At 36.2% G+C, this 18,535-nt stretch overlaps 2 protein-coding genes across 3 annotated transcripts in view; both read right to left on the bottom strand.

Annotated features, from left to right (window-relative positions):
- Positions 1 to 1,843: 1,843 nt before the first annotated feature.
- Positions 1,844 to 18,535, bottom strand: part of LOC103955188 (receptor-like protein EIX2) — a 39,703-nt gene continuing 23,011 nt past the window's right edge. For both annotated transcript variants that reach the window (XM_048567990.1, XM_048567988.1), the window contains 5 exons: positions 3,793 to 3,904; positions 3,482 to 3,675; positions 2,729 to 2,850; positions 2,264 to 2,517; positions 1,844 to 2,144 (listed from right to left, as the gene is read on the bottom strand). The gene's annotated coding sequence lies outside the window, so the exon portion shown is untranslated. The remainder of the gene's footprint in view (positions 2,145 to 2,263; positions 2,518 to 2,728; positions 2,851 to 3,481; positions 3,676 to 3,792; positions 3,905 to 18,535) is intronic.
- Positions 2,064 to 9,933, bottom strand: LOC125469884 (receptor-like protein EIX2). Its single transcript, XM_048567943.1, has 9 exons — positions 9,913 to 9,933; positions 9,651 to 9,731; positions 6,657 to 7,941; positions 5,072 to 6,543; positions 4,451 to 4,519; positions 3,582 to 3,675; positions 2,707 to 2,850; positions 2,264 to 2,517; positions 2,064 to 2,144 (listed from the first exon to the last, which is right to left on the bottom strand). The coding sequence occupies exons 1-9, from the start codon at positions 9,931 to 9,933 to the stop codon at positions 2,064 to 2,066; spliced, it is 3,501 nt and encodes a 1,166-aa protein (XP_048423900.1).

Below are 18,535 nucleotides of genomic sequence, written 5' to 3'. Positions count from 1 at the left end.
AAGTACCATAATTTTCACCAGTAAGTTTGGTTGAAACGAGCATCATTCCCGGGTGATCAGAATGATGAACGAAGAAAGGACTAGCAGGATCACTAAATGGTTCAAGTTTTGCCATTGCTGACGTTGAATCCTCCACCATAATCCAAGAAAAAAAAGAACTAAGAACCCAGGAAGGGCTCTGGTACCATGTAAATTTTGGAAGGTGGTAATTCACCGATTCTCATTAATTGAAATTGTCTTTACAATACTACTATATGTAGTCATATATTTTCAATCAGTTCCTACAAACTAGATACTAATAGACAGTTCATAATACAAAATAGGAATATAATTAATTACAATATATGGCAAGTATCTTGATGATGATCCTTGACTTTCTCAACGTCAAAAACACCTGAGCGGCGCCATATTGGCTGTACTAAATATAACAGTACCCAAATTCATGGTGTTATCAAATTTATGTATATAAATTTGCGTATATTTTTTAATGACACTAAAGATTAATTCTGAACTGATGGTACTATCAAATTTATGTATATAGCATACCTATATTAGTATGATTCTAATTTACATCTGCTTCTTATCAAAAAAATTTATAACATAAATTTCAATATGTATGCTTACAACGCAAAAATTTTCGTGTCGTTTCGTAAATTACAAATAATTCACTAATACTTCATACATGGGTTCTCTTGGCACAGATTTGAGTTAGAAAGTCAGGAGAATTCTAAAATCAGCATTAGACACTTTAGAACAATTTGACAAAATAGGGTGTGGATGTGTTCTAATATTCCTTTCAAAAAACAACAAAAAGTTATCCCCTAAATGAAAAAATAACCAAAAAAAAAAAAAAAAAACAGTTGCTATTTGTACCGGACTATATCTTTTGCAGCTTCCTGCAGAATTGAATAGAGAAAGAGTGATTTACGATCAGCATCACATCAAACTGGCAACATTTATAATATAATTCCAAAGTTAGTTCAAGGGCAAAATGTTTAACCCCAATTATTCGATGTAATCCGATACATCGACACAGTACAGAAAATTCGACAATTGCATTGGGTTTTAAAGATTGCAAGAGATTCAGTGAAATGGTTGTCTTCTAACCCTAGCTTTTCCACTCAATGTGCATTTTAATGAGCACTTCCACCACATGAATTGTTATCAATGAATATGATCAGATTTGTTTACTACTTATATCTCAAAACCTAAACTGAACCAATCATAATTAATGTAGTAGTAATGCTCAATAAGGATTATTAATCGCTTGAGTGGTATACAATTTATTGTTTTGCTCCCCCCAATTCAAAACTAGTACAATAGCCCCTTTATATAGACATAATAAAGGTCTTCTTCAATAAGGATTATTAATCCTAATTGGAATCTAGTTATAAAACCTACTCCAATTGAGAAACTAACTCCAATTGGGAAAACAACTCCAATTCGGAAAACAATTTAATCCTCTAAGACTATAATTCCTTATACTCTTAGGACAACTTATCATGGGCTGGAAAAACCTAACAGCAGTACCCCAAATTTATGGTGCTATCAAATTTATGTACATAAATTTACATACATTTTTTAATGACACTAAAGATTAATTCTGAACTTATGGTACCATCAAATTTATGTATATAGCATACCTATATTAGTATGATTCTAATTTACACCTGCTTCTTATCAAAAAATTTATAACATAAATTTCACCATTTATGCTTAAAACGCAAAAATTTTCATTTCGTTTTGTAAATTACAAATAATTCACTAATACTTCATACATGGAGCGGCAAACCACTTTAGTTGGGTTCTCTTGGCACAGATTTGAGTTAGAAAGTCAGGAAAATTCTAAAATCAGCATCAGACACTTTAGAACAATTTGACAAAATAGGGTGTGGATGTGTTCTAATATTCCTTTCAATAAACAACAAAAAGTTATCCCCTAGATGAAAAAATAACCAAAAACAAAAAAAACAGTTGCTATTTGTACCTGACTAAAACGTTATCCCCTAGCTATTTTACCCCAATGCCTCATGAGTACAAATGCATTCTAAATTTGAACCTCACTAAAAGTTGATAAAAGGCTGGAATTTCGGGTCTTCTTTCACTTCCGGCTGCTTCTCTTTCTTAGTCTCTTTTGCAGCTTCCTGCAGAATTGAATAGATAAAGAGTGATTTACGATCAGCATCACATCAAACTGGCAACGTTTGTAAAATAATTCCAAAGTCAGTTGATGGAAGTCATGAAACAAGAGAAGCAAGAGTACCTTTTTTGTCTCCTTTGGAGAGCGACTGGCATTTGATCCGAAAACAAGTTTTCCCTGAGCCTGACAACTGGTAGCTTGTGAACTAGATCCTGTAGAAGGTTGTGCATTTCCATTGGTGACTGCAGGTTTCTTGTCTTTGGATCCTGAGGAAGAAGCTGGTGCTGGCTTATATTTCAAAGGCTTCCCATCCAAGCGTCTTCCAGATCCAGTAAAAGGGTTAAATTTAGGTTCAGCATCAGCAGGATCCTCTTTAACTGCAAGAAAATCGGAAACTCATACAATTCCTTTCTGTGTTCTTTTTGGGCAATGGAACACTATTATGTTGAAATACATAATAGTATTCAAAATTAACAGGACTACAAACTACGTAATTTCTGTGCCTTGAAGTATGCCTCTAGAAGTATGTGCATCAATTAAAATGTATAATGCCTACGTCTAAATACACAAAACATTGAATTCCATTACCTTGTTGTTACTGACCTCTTTCTCAGTCGGAATCGCCAGAGCTTCGGAACCATCGTCCAGAAGTGTGGAGGAAGAGACAGTCGACCAGGACCACTTCGCCTTCACGCACCTGAGGCCTGGAGCTGAAGCGGAGGATCAAAATTATAATATATCATATTGACGGATTCTAAGACACATTTCATCGAACACCTAGTGTGCCACGTTCCCATATGCTTTCTTGTAAGATTAATTGAAGAACAATATATAGTTTTTGAACAAAATTAACTTCCAGATGAGTAATTTAACAGAAAAGAAGCAACAAAAAAAAAACCCAGAAATCTTTAATTGAAGAACAATACTTAGTCTTTGAACAAAATTAACTTCCAGATGAGTAATTTAACAGAGAAGAAGCAAAAAGAAACCCAGATATCTTTGTAAAAAAAAATTGTCTATAAGAACTGAATTTACACCACCATCCATTATATGACTAAATGCAGGCTACACAAATGTCACTGGAAAATCAAGGGTAGCAGCAAGCAACTTTATTCTCTAAAAGCCCTTGCCAAAAAAAGCAAAAAATAATATAATTCCAAACCAAACAAATCAAAAACAGGACACGCAAATAAAAATTTCATATATTTGTTACTAAATCCGTTTTTCTGATTTCATTTCGAATTCACTGAAACAAAAAATACATAAATCCATAAAAAATAAAAAAAAATAAAAACCCAAATGAAAAAAAAATTAATTAGAAGCTTTCAACTGAGAGATTACCTGAAGAGCAGAAAATTTCAGCAAGCGAGAATAGAGATGAAGCCCCCATCCCTCTACTAATTGCTAGCAAATGATCCAACGGTTATATTTCTGGTTTAACCAGCAGAAGATGAAGCACAACGGTTATATTTCTGGTTATATTTCTCTCTGTTCTTTTCATTGAAAGCTTCAAGTGCATCTCTGTATTCCTTTTCCTGTGACAAGTTACGAACCCAAAATTCATTACGAACCCGCACGAATTGATCCATGATTGCATATGCATAGCAGTAAACATTAACACCAAAATGTGGTAAAAATCCAAGTTGTGTTACCTTCTTCTGGCACGTACGTCCTAGTGGCTCTAACTCTTTGTTAATCGCAGTGATCTTTCTTTCGAACTTGTGAAAAATCCTTCCTCATTGGACCCGAGAGCCCTTCAAGCTCCTGGAAGTTCCATAATTTACAACAAAAAGGAAATTAATCATCTACTAATTGCTAGCAAATGATCCAACGGTTATATTTCTGGTTTAACCAGCAGAAGATGAAGCACATGGGACACAGATATTTTCAACAAGGCATCCACAAACATAAACAAGTGACCAAATAAAACCTGACCATATGACAAGTTTGAGGGTTATGCCATATCAAAAAGTTTAAACTTTGTTGTTGAAATTTCGCAGCTAAATGTGTTCACTTATCCATAATACAATTTAAAAGGATGAAAAAATAACAACAAAACACAGAACACAGGGGAAAAAATACATAAATCCAAAGAAAAAAAATACCAAATGAAAAAAAAAAAAAAATTAGAAGCTTTCAACTGAGAGATTACCCATTGAATCGCAACACAGGGGAAAGTTTCAGCAAGCGAGAATAGAGATGGAGCCCCCATCCCTCTAGCCCTAGCCCCTCAATTGAATCGCCCACCCACCCCCTGTGCAAACCCTAGACCCACCCCCTAATCTCTCTCTGCAACAGACGCCAAAATACCTCTCCCATCTCTCTCTCGGCAAGGGACAGGAACCCGGAAGACGCCATCGAATTCTCCCACCTCCCTCTCTGCAAGGAACAGGAATCCCAGAAAACCCTCGACGATATCGAACCACCAATTCTTCCCCCCATTTTTGTATGGTTTTGGCAGCATCGAGAAGGCGGTAGAGGTGGACTACCACGCCCCGAGTTGGACGACATTCAAGTGTAAAAGAGAAGAATACACACGTGTGCTTATCTACTTCGTAATGTTATTTTGTTAAATTGCAACATTACATAGGCAGATTGTATTATGCGATTCATAAGTACAAACTAGATAGAATTCTTGTATTAAACGGACAGCGGTTACATAATTGTTTGTGGAAACACTTACTGACATATTATTTTATTTAATACATAAGTTGGCCAAAACACAAAGTTGAAAGGGAAAAGCATCACATTATATATTAGTACAATTAAACTTCAGAATAAAAACTTTTTCAAACGAGCCACTTTCAATGCAATTGCTAGTGCTACTTTATCTTTGATGTCATCGAAGAATTGAAAATAGGCATACCTCCACGATGTTTTTACGATCAATGTGCCGCAAACACCCCAAAAGCCTACGATAAAGCCAAGTACCACACTAACATAGAGCCACAACTTATCCTTTCCATCTTCATTCTCCTCCTTTGCATCCTTAGCAGTAAAAGGGTCATCTTCAGGGCACTTAGTTGAGAGAGGAACGCCACATAACCATTGATTGCCCACATAAATGGATGAAAAATTGAGCGTTTGAAGCTGGTTTCCAGTAGGAATTCTTCCAGACAAGTTGTTGTAAGACAAGTCCAGGTGGGACAAAGAGGTTAAAGATGACAAGCTTTGAGGAATCTGTCCCGAAAGGTGGTTGTGTGAGAGATCAAGAGTTTCAAGCCAACGCAAGTTTCCGACCTTGGAAGGGATCTTTCCAATTAATTGATTCATGGACAAATTCAAGGTGCCCAACATAATGAGGCCGCTTATTTCTTCAGGGATTTCACCTTTTAAATTATTTGATGAAAGATCAATGCTCTTTACAAGATATAGAGTTGTGTTGTACACAAGTTCTTCTCCTTTTAGTGTTAGTGTGGCTTGCTCATATCCATTATAATAGTATTCATAAGAATCATCATTGACTAGCGAAGTTAAGTTATCCAAACACATTGGAATAATACCTGAAAGGCTGTTGTGACTAAGGTCGAGGATGTGAAGGCCTTGAAGATTGCACAATTGATGGGAAATACATCCACTAAAATAGTTGGACCGTAATCGTAGCCTAGACAACTTAGATACGTTTGACCCTCCTATCCATAGAGGTATTTTCCCAGATAACTTGTTGTCTCCAAGATCAATACTCCTCAAACTTGAACAATTTTGCAAGGCATCAGGAATTTCACCACCAAAATTGTTGTCGTTGAGCTTTAAAATTTCCAAGGAACGTAGTACCCCCAATGAAGTGGGAATCTTACCAGACAGATTGTTTTGACCAACATCTAAAAACACCATAGTGCTTTCCATATTCCATGCATGAGGGAGTTCTCCAGAAAACTGATTGCTCCTTAGAGACAGGATTTGTAACTTCTGCATCTTACAAATAGAGGGAGGAATAGTGCCATTCAAATGATTCTCATGAAGTAACAATTCTTGCAATTTGGGCATCATTTGGTCAATATTTGAGGGGATTGGCCCAGAAAATAAATTGCCTTCTTGATAAAGGGAATCGACATTAGGGAAACACCAAAGTGGTAGAGGGCCCTCCAACTGATTATGACTCAAATCAATAAACGTTAAATTTGGAAATTTCAAATGGGATGGAAAGTTTCCATAAAAGTGGTTGTAAGACAAGTCTAGACAGCTAGATTGGGAAGATATCTTCAACAACCATTCCTCAGGTATGGAATCCGAGATTCCATTACCCAGAAGGATAACATTAGACAGTTCAGTTTGAGTTTGAAGCCATACCCAAAAACCAGGACTTATCCGACAATTCATGATCAAAATATTGAAGAGCTTGAAAGGGGGAACCCTGTCATAAGCCCCGTCGAGAATGAGGGACATGGGTTGGTTTCTATTTCCTACTTCAAAATCTTCTAATCTGATAAGATTTATGAAATGGGCTTCCGTTAGAATGCCTTCCCATGAATTAGCAAACAGAAGTAGGAAACTAGCTCACAAAGCTGTCCAATACCTTCTGGAATTGAGCCGTTCATCTTATTATAACTGAGGTCTAGTGTTCTTAAGGACGACAAGTTTCTGATGGAATCTGGAATTGAGCCCGACAAATTATTATAATAGAGGTCTAGTGTTCTCAAGGACGACAAGTTTCCGATGGAATCTGGAATTGAGCCCCACAAATTGTTTTCTCTAAGGTTGAGATTCTGCAAACTTTTAAACATTCCTAAAAAGACCGGCAATTGGCTTTCAAGCTGGCAATTAGACAAATCTAGTGACTCTAATGTATTACTTGGACAATTTGAGAGACTCCTCCAGAACTCTTCAATCCCCGCATCAAATTTGTTCTCTGAAAGACTTAAGGCTTTTAGCTTGCACAAATTTCGACTGACTTTTGGAATTTGACCTTTTAAGCCTGTATCAGATAAATGAAGGTTTTCCAGAGATTTGAAGTTTGAAAATTCACTTGGAAAAGAATCCCTGAAATCATTCCCGGATAGATCAAGTGTTACGAGGTTGGTAAGATTAAAAAACCAGCCGGGAAATGAAGAACTTTTAATGCCATTAGACGACATATCAAGGACCAACAGTGATGTGAAGTTAATCCTCTGTAGTGAAAGTGGAAGGAAATTAATGCTCTGCAGTGAGATTGGAATGCTTTCAATTTGGCACGAAGATAAATGTAACTCTAACAATGAAGGAAGCATGTTAATATCATATGCCCAACTGACTCCTGTGTTGTTAAGGTTAATGCCATTGAGATTAATGTATTTCAGGGAAGTGAGGTGAGAAAGCCAATTCAAATTTTTGGAAGATATGTCAAAATTGCCCCCGAGATCAAGAAAATTTAGGCTTGACAGGTTAGCAAGAGAAGAGGGAATCTCTCCTCCAACATGCGCAAAGGAGAGATTGAGATATTGCAAACTTTTAAGCTCCCCAATGAACTTAGGAATTTGATTACTATCAAACCAATTCAGGCTCAAGTCCAGGTAATTTAAATGTTTCAAGCTCAACAGAGAAGCATTTATCTTACCTCCCAAAGAAGCATTTCTCCACTCTTCATACTCACCGTCATATGGATTCCGGAGGTCCATCTTCACGACGTGACCAGTGCTGTTGTTGCATGAAATACCTTCCCATTGGCAGCAATCATGACCCACCCAAGACGAAAGCCTACCAGAATGATCAACAAGATGTTTAAAGACGAGAAGCGCTTGTCTTTCTTCGTCAATGCATGAATTTGTCTTCACACTGCTTGAAATTTCTTCACCAGCCAAACAGAAACAGAGTTTAGTAGTACTCTGCATGCAGGAAGAGAACAAAAGCAAAAGAAGCAAATAGTGAGCAATACTGCGGTGACAATGGCTATCCATTATGACACACAATTTTTCTTTGCTTTGTTGGTGAGATGTTTAGCTACTAAAATTAGTACGATATCGAATTTATAGGAAAAGATTATCGATGTAGGTAGGAGAGCTGAAAACGAAAGTCGTCGGATGGAGAAAATAAAAAAGGGTAACTGAAATGAGTGGTGAGTGTTCACAACCCCTTTTACAAGTTTGCAGGTCCCTTGTCAACACAGCTGGTACTTGATTGTGATGGGTTGTTGAATTAAGGGTCTTCATGTTCCATCACAATTCACAACTTATCAACTTGCTTACAAAAAACAGATTTGGATATGTTGTTATATTTTACACCACACATGCTGGTAGACTGGAATTGAGGGTCTGCATGTGGAAGTCTTTGCACACCGATTAGCCTTTGGTGGAAAATTCATATGGCTAGCGGTGGAAATTCATAAATATAATTGATGAAGGGGATTGGAAGAGAAAAGAGAGTGGTAATTGGCAATGCAAGTGAGCATGAATTAATATTTGCGGTATTTTTTTTTTTTTAAATACTAGCTATATTATCAACTAATTTATCTATTAATATGTTCACTGATTCGCACGCATTTACGAAATTGCAAAAGAGATGGACAGAGACAGAAGCTCTAATCCCTTACTCTATTTGCATCTTTTAGGGGGTTCTTATCGTTTGACCCGACTAGAGGAAGGGATGTGATTCGTTCCCTTTTTCCCACTATTTGCATCTATACCAAGAAATGTTCCTTAAATCCACTTCAGTTCCCAAATAAAAACACTTTCTTTATATTTTGCTTATGTCCTTCCATGTAGTCTTGCAATAGAATAAACTTGTCACTAAAACTTTCATTAAAAAGTGGGTGAAAAATTAGACGACATTGTGGACATAATAGCACTCATTACTTTTTGGTGTTAGGTGAAGAATCCACGAAAGGGTAGAAAATGTAATCATTCCGTATATAGTGCGCAATACTGAAAAAAAAAATGAACAAAATACACTCCATTTGTCCCAAAATCCCTCATAAAACTTAACATTATTACATAAATATCATTGGATACATGGAAAAATCAGAAGGAAAATGCATGGCCACATGCTTTTAGTTACAAACCTGTTTAAACTTAAAGGGTCTTTTCCTGCCTAAATCAGCCAAATGTTTTTACCAAACACTAATTAATGAAACAAACCAACTTAGAAATTACACCAAATGCCAATCACCACCATCCATATATGTAAACATTGAAAAACATCACCTTATACACATCATCACACAAACCTAATCGGATCATCAGTTACCCACATAAGCTGCTACTTCTTCACTGTAACAAATCCATGTTCTTGCTCTCAGCTTCTTCATCCTCGTCTTCTCACTTTCACTGTAACAAAACAATCTCAAAACGTTGAATTATATAAACACTTTCTACACTTTTACTAAATAGAATGAGAGATAACCAGCATCGGTTGAGAGTTTGGACAGGTTGAACTCCTAACTGGCGGTAAGCCCAAATTTTGTAGGATTGGTAATTTGTCAAAGCAGGCTCAACCATGCTCACTCTAACTCCGGACTGGCCAGACTGGTTCGGGTTCCACCCGTCCATGAAATTGCAACCCTAGATATGCCAAGTAAACAATTGTTTAACAAACTAACCTCCATTAGCTTTGTGATAAGCTGCACTTTTTCTCTGTTCTTTTCATTGAAAAACTCAAGTGCATCTCGGTACTCCTTTTCCTGTGACAAGTTAAAAACCCAAAATTCATCAAAAACACACACGAATTGATCCATAATTGCATATGCATAGCAGTAAGCATTAACATCAGAATAGGGTAAAACCCCAGTTGTGTTACCTTCTTCTGGCAGGTTTGTCCTAGTGGCTTTAACTCTTTGCTAATTGCATCGATCTTCTACGAACTTGTGAAACATCCTTCCTCATCTGATCTGAGAGCCCTTCAAGCTCCTGGAAGTTCCATAATTTACGACAAAAAGAAAATTAATCATCTACTAATTGCTCGCAACCGATTCAACGGCTATATTTCTGGTTTAACCAGCAGAAGATGAAACATATGGGACACAGATGTTTTCAACAAGGCATCCGTGGACTTATATTCTTGTCGCAAACATAAACGAGTGACCAAATAAAACCTGACCATATGACAAATTTGAGGGTTTTGAGAAAGAAGAAGAATCTGTTTTTGGCCATGTCAAAAAGTTTAAACTTCGTTATTGAAATTCCATATTTTGTTGTGTACAGAAAGGGATTTACAAAAATTCTGGAAATTAGTTAAAAAAAAGGGAATTATTTCCATCAGAGTTCATGGCCCTTGTAAAATACATAAACCAAAAATTCAAAAACAAAAATCCAAAAGAAAAAAAAAAAAAATATATATATATATATTAAGTTGAAAAAAAACCCAATTTATCTTCATTTCATGTAAATTGATCATAGTTTTGCTCAACACAAACAGATCTACTCTACGATCGTCGTAGAGTAGACATTAAAGCAAGCCCAGCGTTGCTGGTTGCTCGGGGGACGGGGGAAGAGAAAAGGGGCCCGAGGCCCTGTGGACCGGCTCCAGCGTTGGAGAGCCCGAGTGGAGGTGGAGGCCCGAGCTCCAGGCCCGTGGAGAATTGCCAGCCCGAGAGCCTAAGGCCCTGTGATGCCAGTGCTGGCGTCAGGCCTTTTTTAATTTTTTTTTTCTGTCAGGCGCGTGCACCCCACTCGCGCGTGGGCGCGCGTCGCCGACACAAAATCAGAAAAAAAAAATTGCTTTTTCAGTTACCGTTGGCTCTCAACGGATCTTTAATTTGGACCGTTCGATCTCAACGGTCAAAAAAAAAAGTCTTATTTAATATCCACCGTTCGATCTGAGATCAACGGTGGATATTAATATGCTTTATAAATAAAAAAATAAAAGAAAAAATAGTTTTAAAATTAAGAAAAGTTACTGTTGTGACACGTGGCACAATCTGGAGTGTTGGAATTCAAATTTTTTTATATCCAACGGCAGAGATTAATTAGTTGAATAAAAATTAAAAAAAATTGTAAAAAAATTAATTAGTTGAATAAAAATTTTAAAAAAATTGTAAAAAAATCAAAAAAAATCTGAAATTTTTTTTAAAAAAGTTGTTTTTACTTTTCTATAAATACCTTTTCATTATCATCTACCTTACACAACAATTTCATATTTTCTCAACTACTTTCAATCACATTCCTTTCTTTGTCTCAAAGTTTCAATCCATTTTTTTTCAACAAAATGACCACTGGTGCAGGTACGAATTGGTCGCTTCTTGAAGATGTTGCGTTGTGTACTAGCTGGGTTGAAGTTACTCATAGTTTGCTTACGGGTAATGAGATGCAGTTGCGAGAAATGTGGAGTCTTATTCATACCAATTATCTTGAGAAAATTGGTGGGAAAAGAACCAAAGAATCGATATCCAGTCGTTGGAAATTACTTAGCCAATCGTTTAGTACGTGGAGTGACGCCTTGGCACAAGCTAGTAGTAATATTCGAAGTGGGGAAAATTACTCGGATCAGGTAACAGTATATTATTTATTTGATACCCAAATTTACATTATAATTATTTGTTTGTATTATTTATTTGTTACATACTTACATTATAATTATTTGTTTGTGTTATTTATTTGTTACGTACTTACATTATAATTATTTGTTTGTATTATTTATTTGTTACCTACATAATTTATTATTTATTGTTTGTATTATTTATTTGTTACCTACTTACATTATAATTATGTTGTTTGTATTATTTATTTGTTACTTATTTTTATTATAATTATTTCTTCTCCCGCATTGTGTAGGAACTTTAAGCACAAGCTTGGTACCCTGCCAAAACCAAAAGCAAAAATAAATCATTCAACCGGTGGGAATGTTGGAATATTGTCAAAGATTGTCCTAAATTTAGAGTTGTGCCAGTCGGTCCAGAAGTGCATATGAACAACACCCCTCTACACTTTACACCCGATCATGTCTCGCATGTTCATGAAGATGATGCAAAAGAAGTGCCCGAAACGCCCCTCCCTGAAAAAGCGTCGGGTTCGACCCGTTATCCAATTAGGCCTCAAGGTAAGAAGACTTCAAAGAGAAAAAGGAGTGCTTCCAAGAATGATTATGCAAAGTTCATGGAAGAACTTACTCGCCAAGGTGAATTGACTTTGGCAACGGAACTGACAAAATATGAGGCTGATAAGGCTAGAGAGGACGCAAAAGCTGCAGCTATTGAGCGAGAATTTCAGGCTAATGAGAGAGAAAGAGAGCTACTTAGGCAAGAAAGGGAACATGTTAGAGAAGAAAGACGGGCTCAACGAGATCGTGAGATTATGAACACGCCTTTAGAAGGGAAGTCTCTAAATTCTAAATTTTTTTGGAAGTCAGAGAAAGCGGACGTGGTGCAAAGGAGGCGTGCAAGAGAAGCGATAGCAAGCCAAGATGATCCTAGCACCACAAGAGAAGATCATCCTAGCACCACAAATTGGTTAAGTGATGATGAATAGAGTAGTTTTTGTAATCGGAGCCCATAATTTTCCAATCACTTTGGGTTGTAATTTATTATTTATTGTTTGTATTATTTATGTTGTTTCCGATTTATTGAATATTTATTCAAATTAATTTGGTAAGTTATTTATACTAAGAGAATATTTATTGAAATGACAAAAACACACCAAATAAAATTACATAAGCATACCGAATAATAAAAAACTCACTAAAAAAATTACATAAACATACCAAATAATAAAACACAGCAAATAGAATTACATAAACATACCAAATAATAAAACACACCAAATAAAATAACATAAACATACCAAATAATAAAACACACCAAATGAACTTAATTATCTTCAGCTTGTTTCAATGCCCACTGGTGCTTTATCAAGTCAATTTGCCGGGCATTGTGCATGTCTGGCATTTGAAATGCAGTATATCGTTGAATGAGCCTTTCATTGTAATGTTCATCCCTTTTGTAATGGCTCATGTTGCACAGGCTCATCGATGGCGTCATAAGCACAATATATACGTGTTCTTGAATTGTTCATCGTGTCTGGCTCATATTCATCAACAGCTTCATAATCATACTCATCTTCCACAATCATGTTGTGAAGAATGATGCACGTCATCATGATGGATTGAAGCAACTCTACATCAAACAATCTGGTAGCAACCTTGACGATCGCCCAACGAGCTTGGAGGATACCGAAACAACGCTCCACATCCTTCCTGCACCTCTCTTGACAGCTTGCAAAGTGTTTTTCCTTTGCACTTCGCGGACGTGGCACTGTTTTGACAAATGTTGACTATCGCAGGTAAATGCCGTCAGCTAGGTAGTATGGCCCGTCGTACATACGTTCGTTGACCTCATACGTGATTTTTTGTGCCTTTCCTTGCAGGACATCGTTGAACACTGGGAATTGGGCAAGGACGTTGATGTCATTTTGAGCTCCCGGGACCCCGAAAAAGGCGTGCCAAATCCATGTATCAAAATATGCCACCGCCTCTAGAATGATATTTTTTGCTCATTTTTTGTCCCCATAAGCGCCTTGCCATGCACTTGGATAGTTTTTCCACGTCCAGTGCATACAATCAATGCTTCCAATCATCCCAGGAAAACTACGCATCTCGGCCTTCTTTAACAGTCATTCCAAGTCCATGTTTGTAGGTTTGCGGAGGTACTCAGCGGTGTAGATAGATTCAATTGCTCCGCAAAACCTCATCAGGGACTCAAGAATGGTTGATTTCCCCATCCTCGTTATCTCATCCACTTGGTCTGCAGATGCTTCATATGCAAGCATCCGTAAGGCAGCAGTAATTTTTTGCTCAGGCAGTAGACCCATAGCACCAAAAGCATCCTTCTTTTGCACAAAGTAAGAATCATGGTTGCAAACAGCAATCATGATTTTGTTGAACAAATGTCGTTCCATTCTAAAACGACGTCTAAAGTACGTATCAGGGAATGCACTATTAGGGACAAAATAATCATCCAAGAGTTCCATACCTTGTCGTTGCCTACTTCTATCAAGGTTTTCGGAATGGCTCGGCCTGCAGATCTGAGCCACAGCTTGGATGACTCGACGGGAATGTGAGGCTCTGCCCATTCTTACTTCGTCATCTCTCCTTCTACGCTCTTCATCCTTTTCCCTCTCATTTTATGCCCCCTGGTGATTGAACATTGCTTCTGATTGGTTAAACAATTCTTCCTCTTCCTGATCGAGTTCCCACATCATCCTTGAGGAAGAAGAAAACATTGTAAGAAAGAAGCAGAAACTATGAATAATGATACAGATTTTTTGTGAAGAAGGAAGCATAAACTATGAATAATGATAGAGATCTTGAGAAAATTGTTGTGAGATTTGTGAGGATGGATGGTGGATTATATGTAGGATTCAGAAAGGATTAAGTTGTACATAATGTGACGTGGCATGCCGTCATTCGTTAAAAATCTGAAGGAAATCTATCCTCAAAGATTGTAAACAGATTATGACATATGGCGTGACGTGATTGGTTAATAATCTTATCAGAAATCCATCACCAATAATTGTATTTTCGGATAATGAGACGTGGCATAACGAGTACGATTAAAAAATTTATCGGAAATTCATCCCCAATAATTGTCTTTTCGGATTTTATGACAAGTGGCGCAACAACAACGATTAAAAATCTTATCCGAAATTACAAATAAAATTATTTTGTATTATTTAATAATACTTCGGATAATGACACGTGGCGCAACGAGAACGATTAAAAATCTTATCCGATATTACAATTAAAATTATTTTGTATTATTTTATAAATAAAAAAATACTAATATTTTATTGCCTATTGCCAGGGCTATTGAAGTGTAACGGTGGAGATGCAAATGCTATTGCCCGGGCTATTACTGGTCATTAAGGGTAGTTACTGTTCATAAGGTGGATTGAATAGTGCATAGCCTAGGAGGAGGGCTCCAACGCTGGAGTTGCTCTTAGGTGGACAACTCTTTGACTATGCCATTAGACACATTACAAAAGCTTACTTTCCATGAGCTTTGCATGTAACTCACAAATTCCCAACTACATGTGTCATTTGTTTGTCCTCGGCTTTCATTGCGTAATCACTACAGTAACCAAATCCAAAAAAAAAAAAAAAACAAAAATGTGATTCTCTCTCTATGGCTTTCTTACTACACAAAAATCTCTAATTAAAGCATACCACACATCATCACATTGCTATTATATGAAGTATATTTCTCATTGGCAAGTAATATACTCTCCTTAGCCCAAAAGGATATGAAATTGGTTGAGTACACTGTTCTAGCATTTGGATCAATAAGCTCAAGTTTGCATGGTACAAAATCCTAAATACTCAGACATATGATATCCAATCTTCCACTTTACAAATCAAATATGGGTAAAATAATAGCTCTAAAGAAATCAGAAGAAGTAAAAGGCTTTAGAACACAAATATACCTGAGGTGCCAAAATATGGAGTTGAGGAAACGTTTTCTTCTTATTTTGAGGGAAGAAGAACGCAGCTCTGAATTTTGATACAAATTTTTCTAGTGTCGTTCAAAATCACAAATACCCCATACGAATTGAAAAACTGCAGAGATTAGTCAAAAGCACCTGAACAACACCATATTGGCTGTAGTAAATAACAGTCCCCTAAATTTATGTATATTTTTTAATGACACTAAAGATTAATTCTGAATTTATGGTACTATCAAATTAATGTATATAGCATACCTATAGTAGTATGATTCTAATTTACATCTGTTTCTTATCAAAAAAAAAAAAATTATAACATAAATTTCATTATGTATGCGTACAATGCAAAAAAATTTGCAAGTCTTCAGGTTCTATCACAATTCACAACTTGGATATTTACAAGTTTGCAAGACTTCAGGTCTTCATGTTCCATCACAATTCACAATTTGAAAAAAAATCACCCAAATGAAAAAAATTAAGGGTCCTCATGTTCCATCACAAGTCTTCAAGTCCCTGGTCGACACAGCTGGTTGTGATGGGTTGTGGAAATCCATATGCAGCAAAAACTTTGAATTAAGGGTCTTCATGTTCCATCACAATTCACAACTTATCAACTTACTTACGAAAACCCATATGAATATGTTCTTATATTTTACGCCACACATGCTGGTAGACTGGTAGTCACTAATTGGATATTTACAAGTTTGCAAGCCGTGTAGGAGCAGATATTATGAATGCATGAATGAGATGGCTAGCTACTTGTGGAAGTCTTTGCATAACGATTAGTCTTTGGTGGAAAATCCATATGTTGTAATCAGTGGAAGTCTCTGCGCACCGATTAGTCTTTGGTGGAAAATCCATATGTTGTAATCAGTTATCCGATACATCGATAAAGTATAGAATTTTTAACAATTGCATTGTGTTGCAATCAGTGGCGAAGTTAGGATTTTTAAATAATAGGGTCATAATATCAACTAAAAAAAGCTTCATTGAGCTATTTCATCGAGCACCTAGTAGGTACTTGCCAATTCCTGTCAACATATGTTGAAAGTTTATGTCAACATATGTCAACAACTACTCTTGTTTGTAGCTTTTAGAGGGTGGGTGCATGATACTGTGGAGTAATATTGAAGGTTGCCAAGGCTTTTTAACTAAGGTATTTCATCGAGCACATGGTGCGCACATTAGATTGCACAAGAAAAGAGAAAATGAAGACAAATGTGATAGAACAAGCAGAAGAAGGAGATTGTAATTTAGTTTTCATTAGCTGTTTATAAGGGTCATATACAATACACAAACAAATTTACATAACGTTTTTTAAGTTATTAGGGTCAATGGTAACCAATGACCCCATGCTAGCTTCGCCACTGGTTTTAATGATTGCACGAGATTCAATGAAATGGTTTTCTTCTAACCCTAGTTTTTCCACTCAAAGTGTATTTTTGTGTGCATTTACCGCCACATGAATTATTGTTGACGAATGTGATCAGATTTATTTACTACTTAAATCTCAAAACTTAAACTAATTCAATTGCAATTAATATAAGTGGTAAATGATAATGGTCATGACCATTGAAGGATAGCGAGCAAAATTCACTCTTCCATGCAACTAGTAACATAATAGAAAGCAAACCAAAGACTCTTCATCAAGGAAAAATTACTGAAACAAACTAGAACATATCCAAATAGTATGTATAACATATACTGTGTAAGCGTTGTCGGTATTGACTATGGTACGCACGAGAGGGAGAGAGATGTGAAAAGGTTTTGCTAATTGTGAGATATATATATATATATAGCTGTTAAGTATATTTTCTTTTACCATTGAAGTACTACGGTCTGGTTGTATTCCTCTTCACTTGTAAGTGAGAAGTTTTAGGTTCGAATCTCGTGAATGACAAATTTGATACTAAATTAGGTTGCCCATTGTCTGATTTAGCCGAACTCCACCATCCTCTTAGTATAAAATATATCGTTGTACTTAAAAAAATAAATTACTTTTCCTTTTTATATATAGTGATTATCATGGTATATCCATGTACTAGTCTGACTAAAATTAGTTTCACTCAAGAATTGTGATTCCTTCTTACACAAGTAATCATACTATTCCTAGGATTACAATGATCATCTTTATGAAATATAATCCTAATTAACACCACTTTGGTTTCTTCCTGATTTAACATATGCCATGTAAACCCTAGTTTTGGACCCTGTTGGAGAATAATAAAAGCGGAAAGTGTGAGAACATATTTAGCTTTCCTTGCTCTTATGGATTTAGGTTTGCATCTTTCAATTAGAATTTGCTTTATTTCCTGTTTTGAATTTAGTCTTGTTTCTTGTTTTCCTTTAAATTCCAAATTCCCTATGTCCTTTTTTTTTATTATTATTTTTTTTAACAATTGATATTATTTACACTAAAGAGAGGGGGTGGGCTTAGCCTCACAATGAACTAGTAATAATGTAGTTCAAACTCACCTTGGAAGAGAATTGAACCTAAGACCTCTCACTTACAAGTGAACAGGAATACCAATAGACTGTAGTACTAAGTGGCCTAAATTCCCTATGTTAAAAAACCGATTTATTGGAAAACAAGATGAGTGGCGGATGTTCACAGCCCCTTTTTCAAGTTTGCAAGTCCTTTGTCAACACAGCTGGTACCTGGTTGTGACAGGTTGTAGAAATCCATATGTAGCAGAGACTTTGAATTAAGGGTCTTCATATTCCATCACAATTCACAACTTATCATCTTATTTACTGTTCTTTTCTTATGGTAAATTACGAAAACGGATTTAGCTGTGTCGGGTTGAACAAGTTTGCAAGTCCATTGCGTACACCACACATGCTGGTAGATTGGTAGTCACTACTTGGATATGACTATTGTGTCATTATTTACAAATGTTCTAAACGGTGAAATTGTTGTTAACAGTCTAAAATAGTCATTGTTACACTCGTTGCTTTCTTATTTGTTTTTCACTAATAAGGAATACACGAGATTTCCTATGGACTTTTCCAAATTTTAATGAAGCCGTGTAGGAGCAGATATAGTGAATGCATG

Source organism: the organism of the source record quoted next, unplaced genomic scaffold (assembly GCF_019419815.1).
Source record: "Pyrus x bretschneideri cultivar Hongxiangsu unplaced genomic scaffold, Pyrus_bretschneideri_v1 Contig47, whole genome shotgun sequence".
In the NCBI taxonomy this organism is placed as follows: domain Eukaryota; kingdom Viridiplantae; phylum Streptophyta; class Magnoliopsida; order Rosales; family Rosaceae; genus Pyrus; species Pyrus x bretschneideri.
The sequence above is the reverse complement of the archived record's forward strand: the minus strand, read 5'-3'. Positions and strand labels throughout refer to the sequence as shown.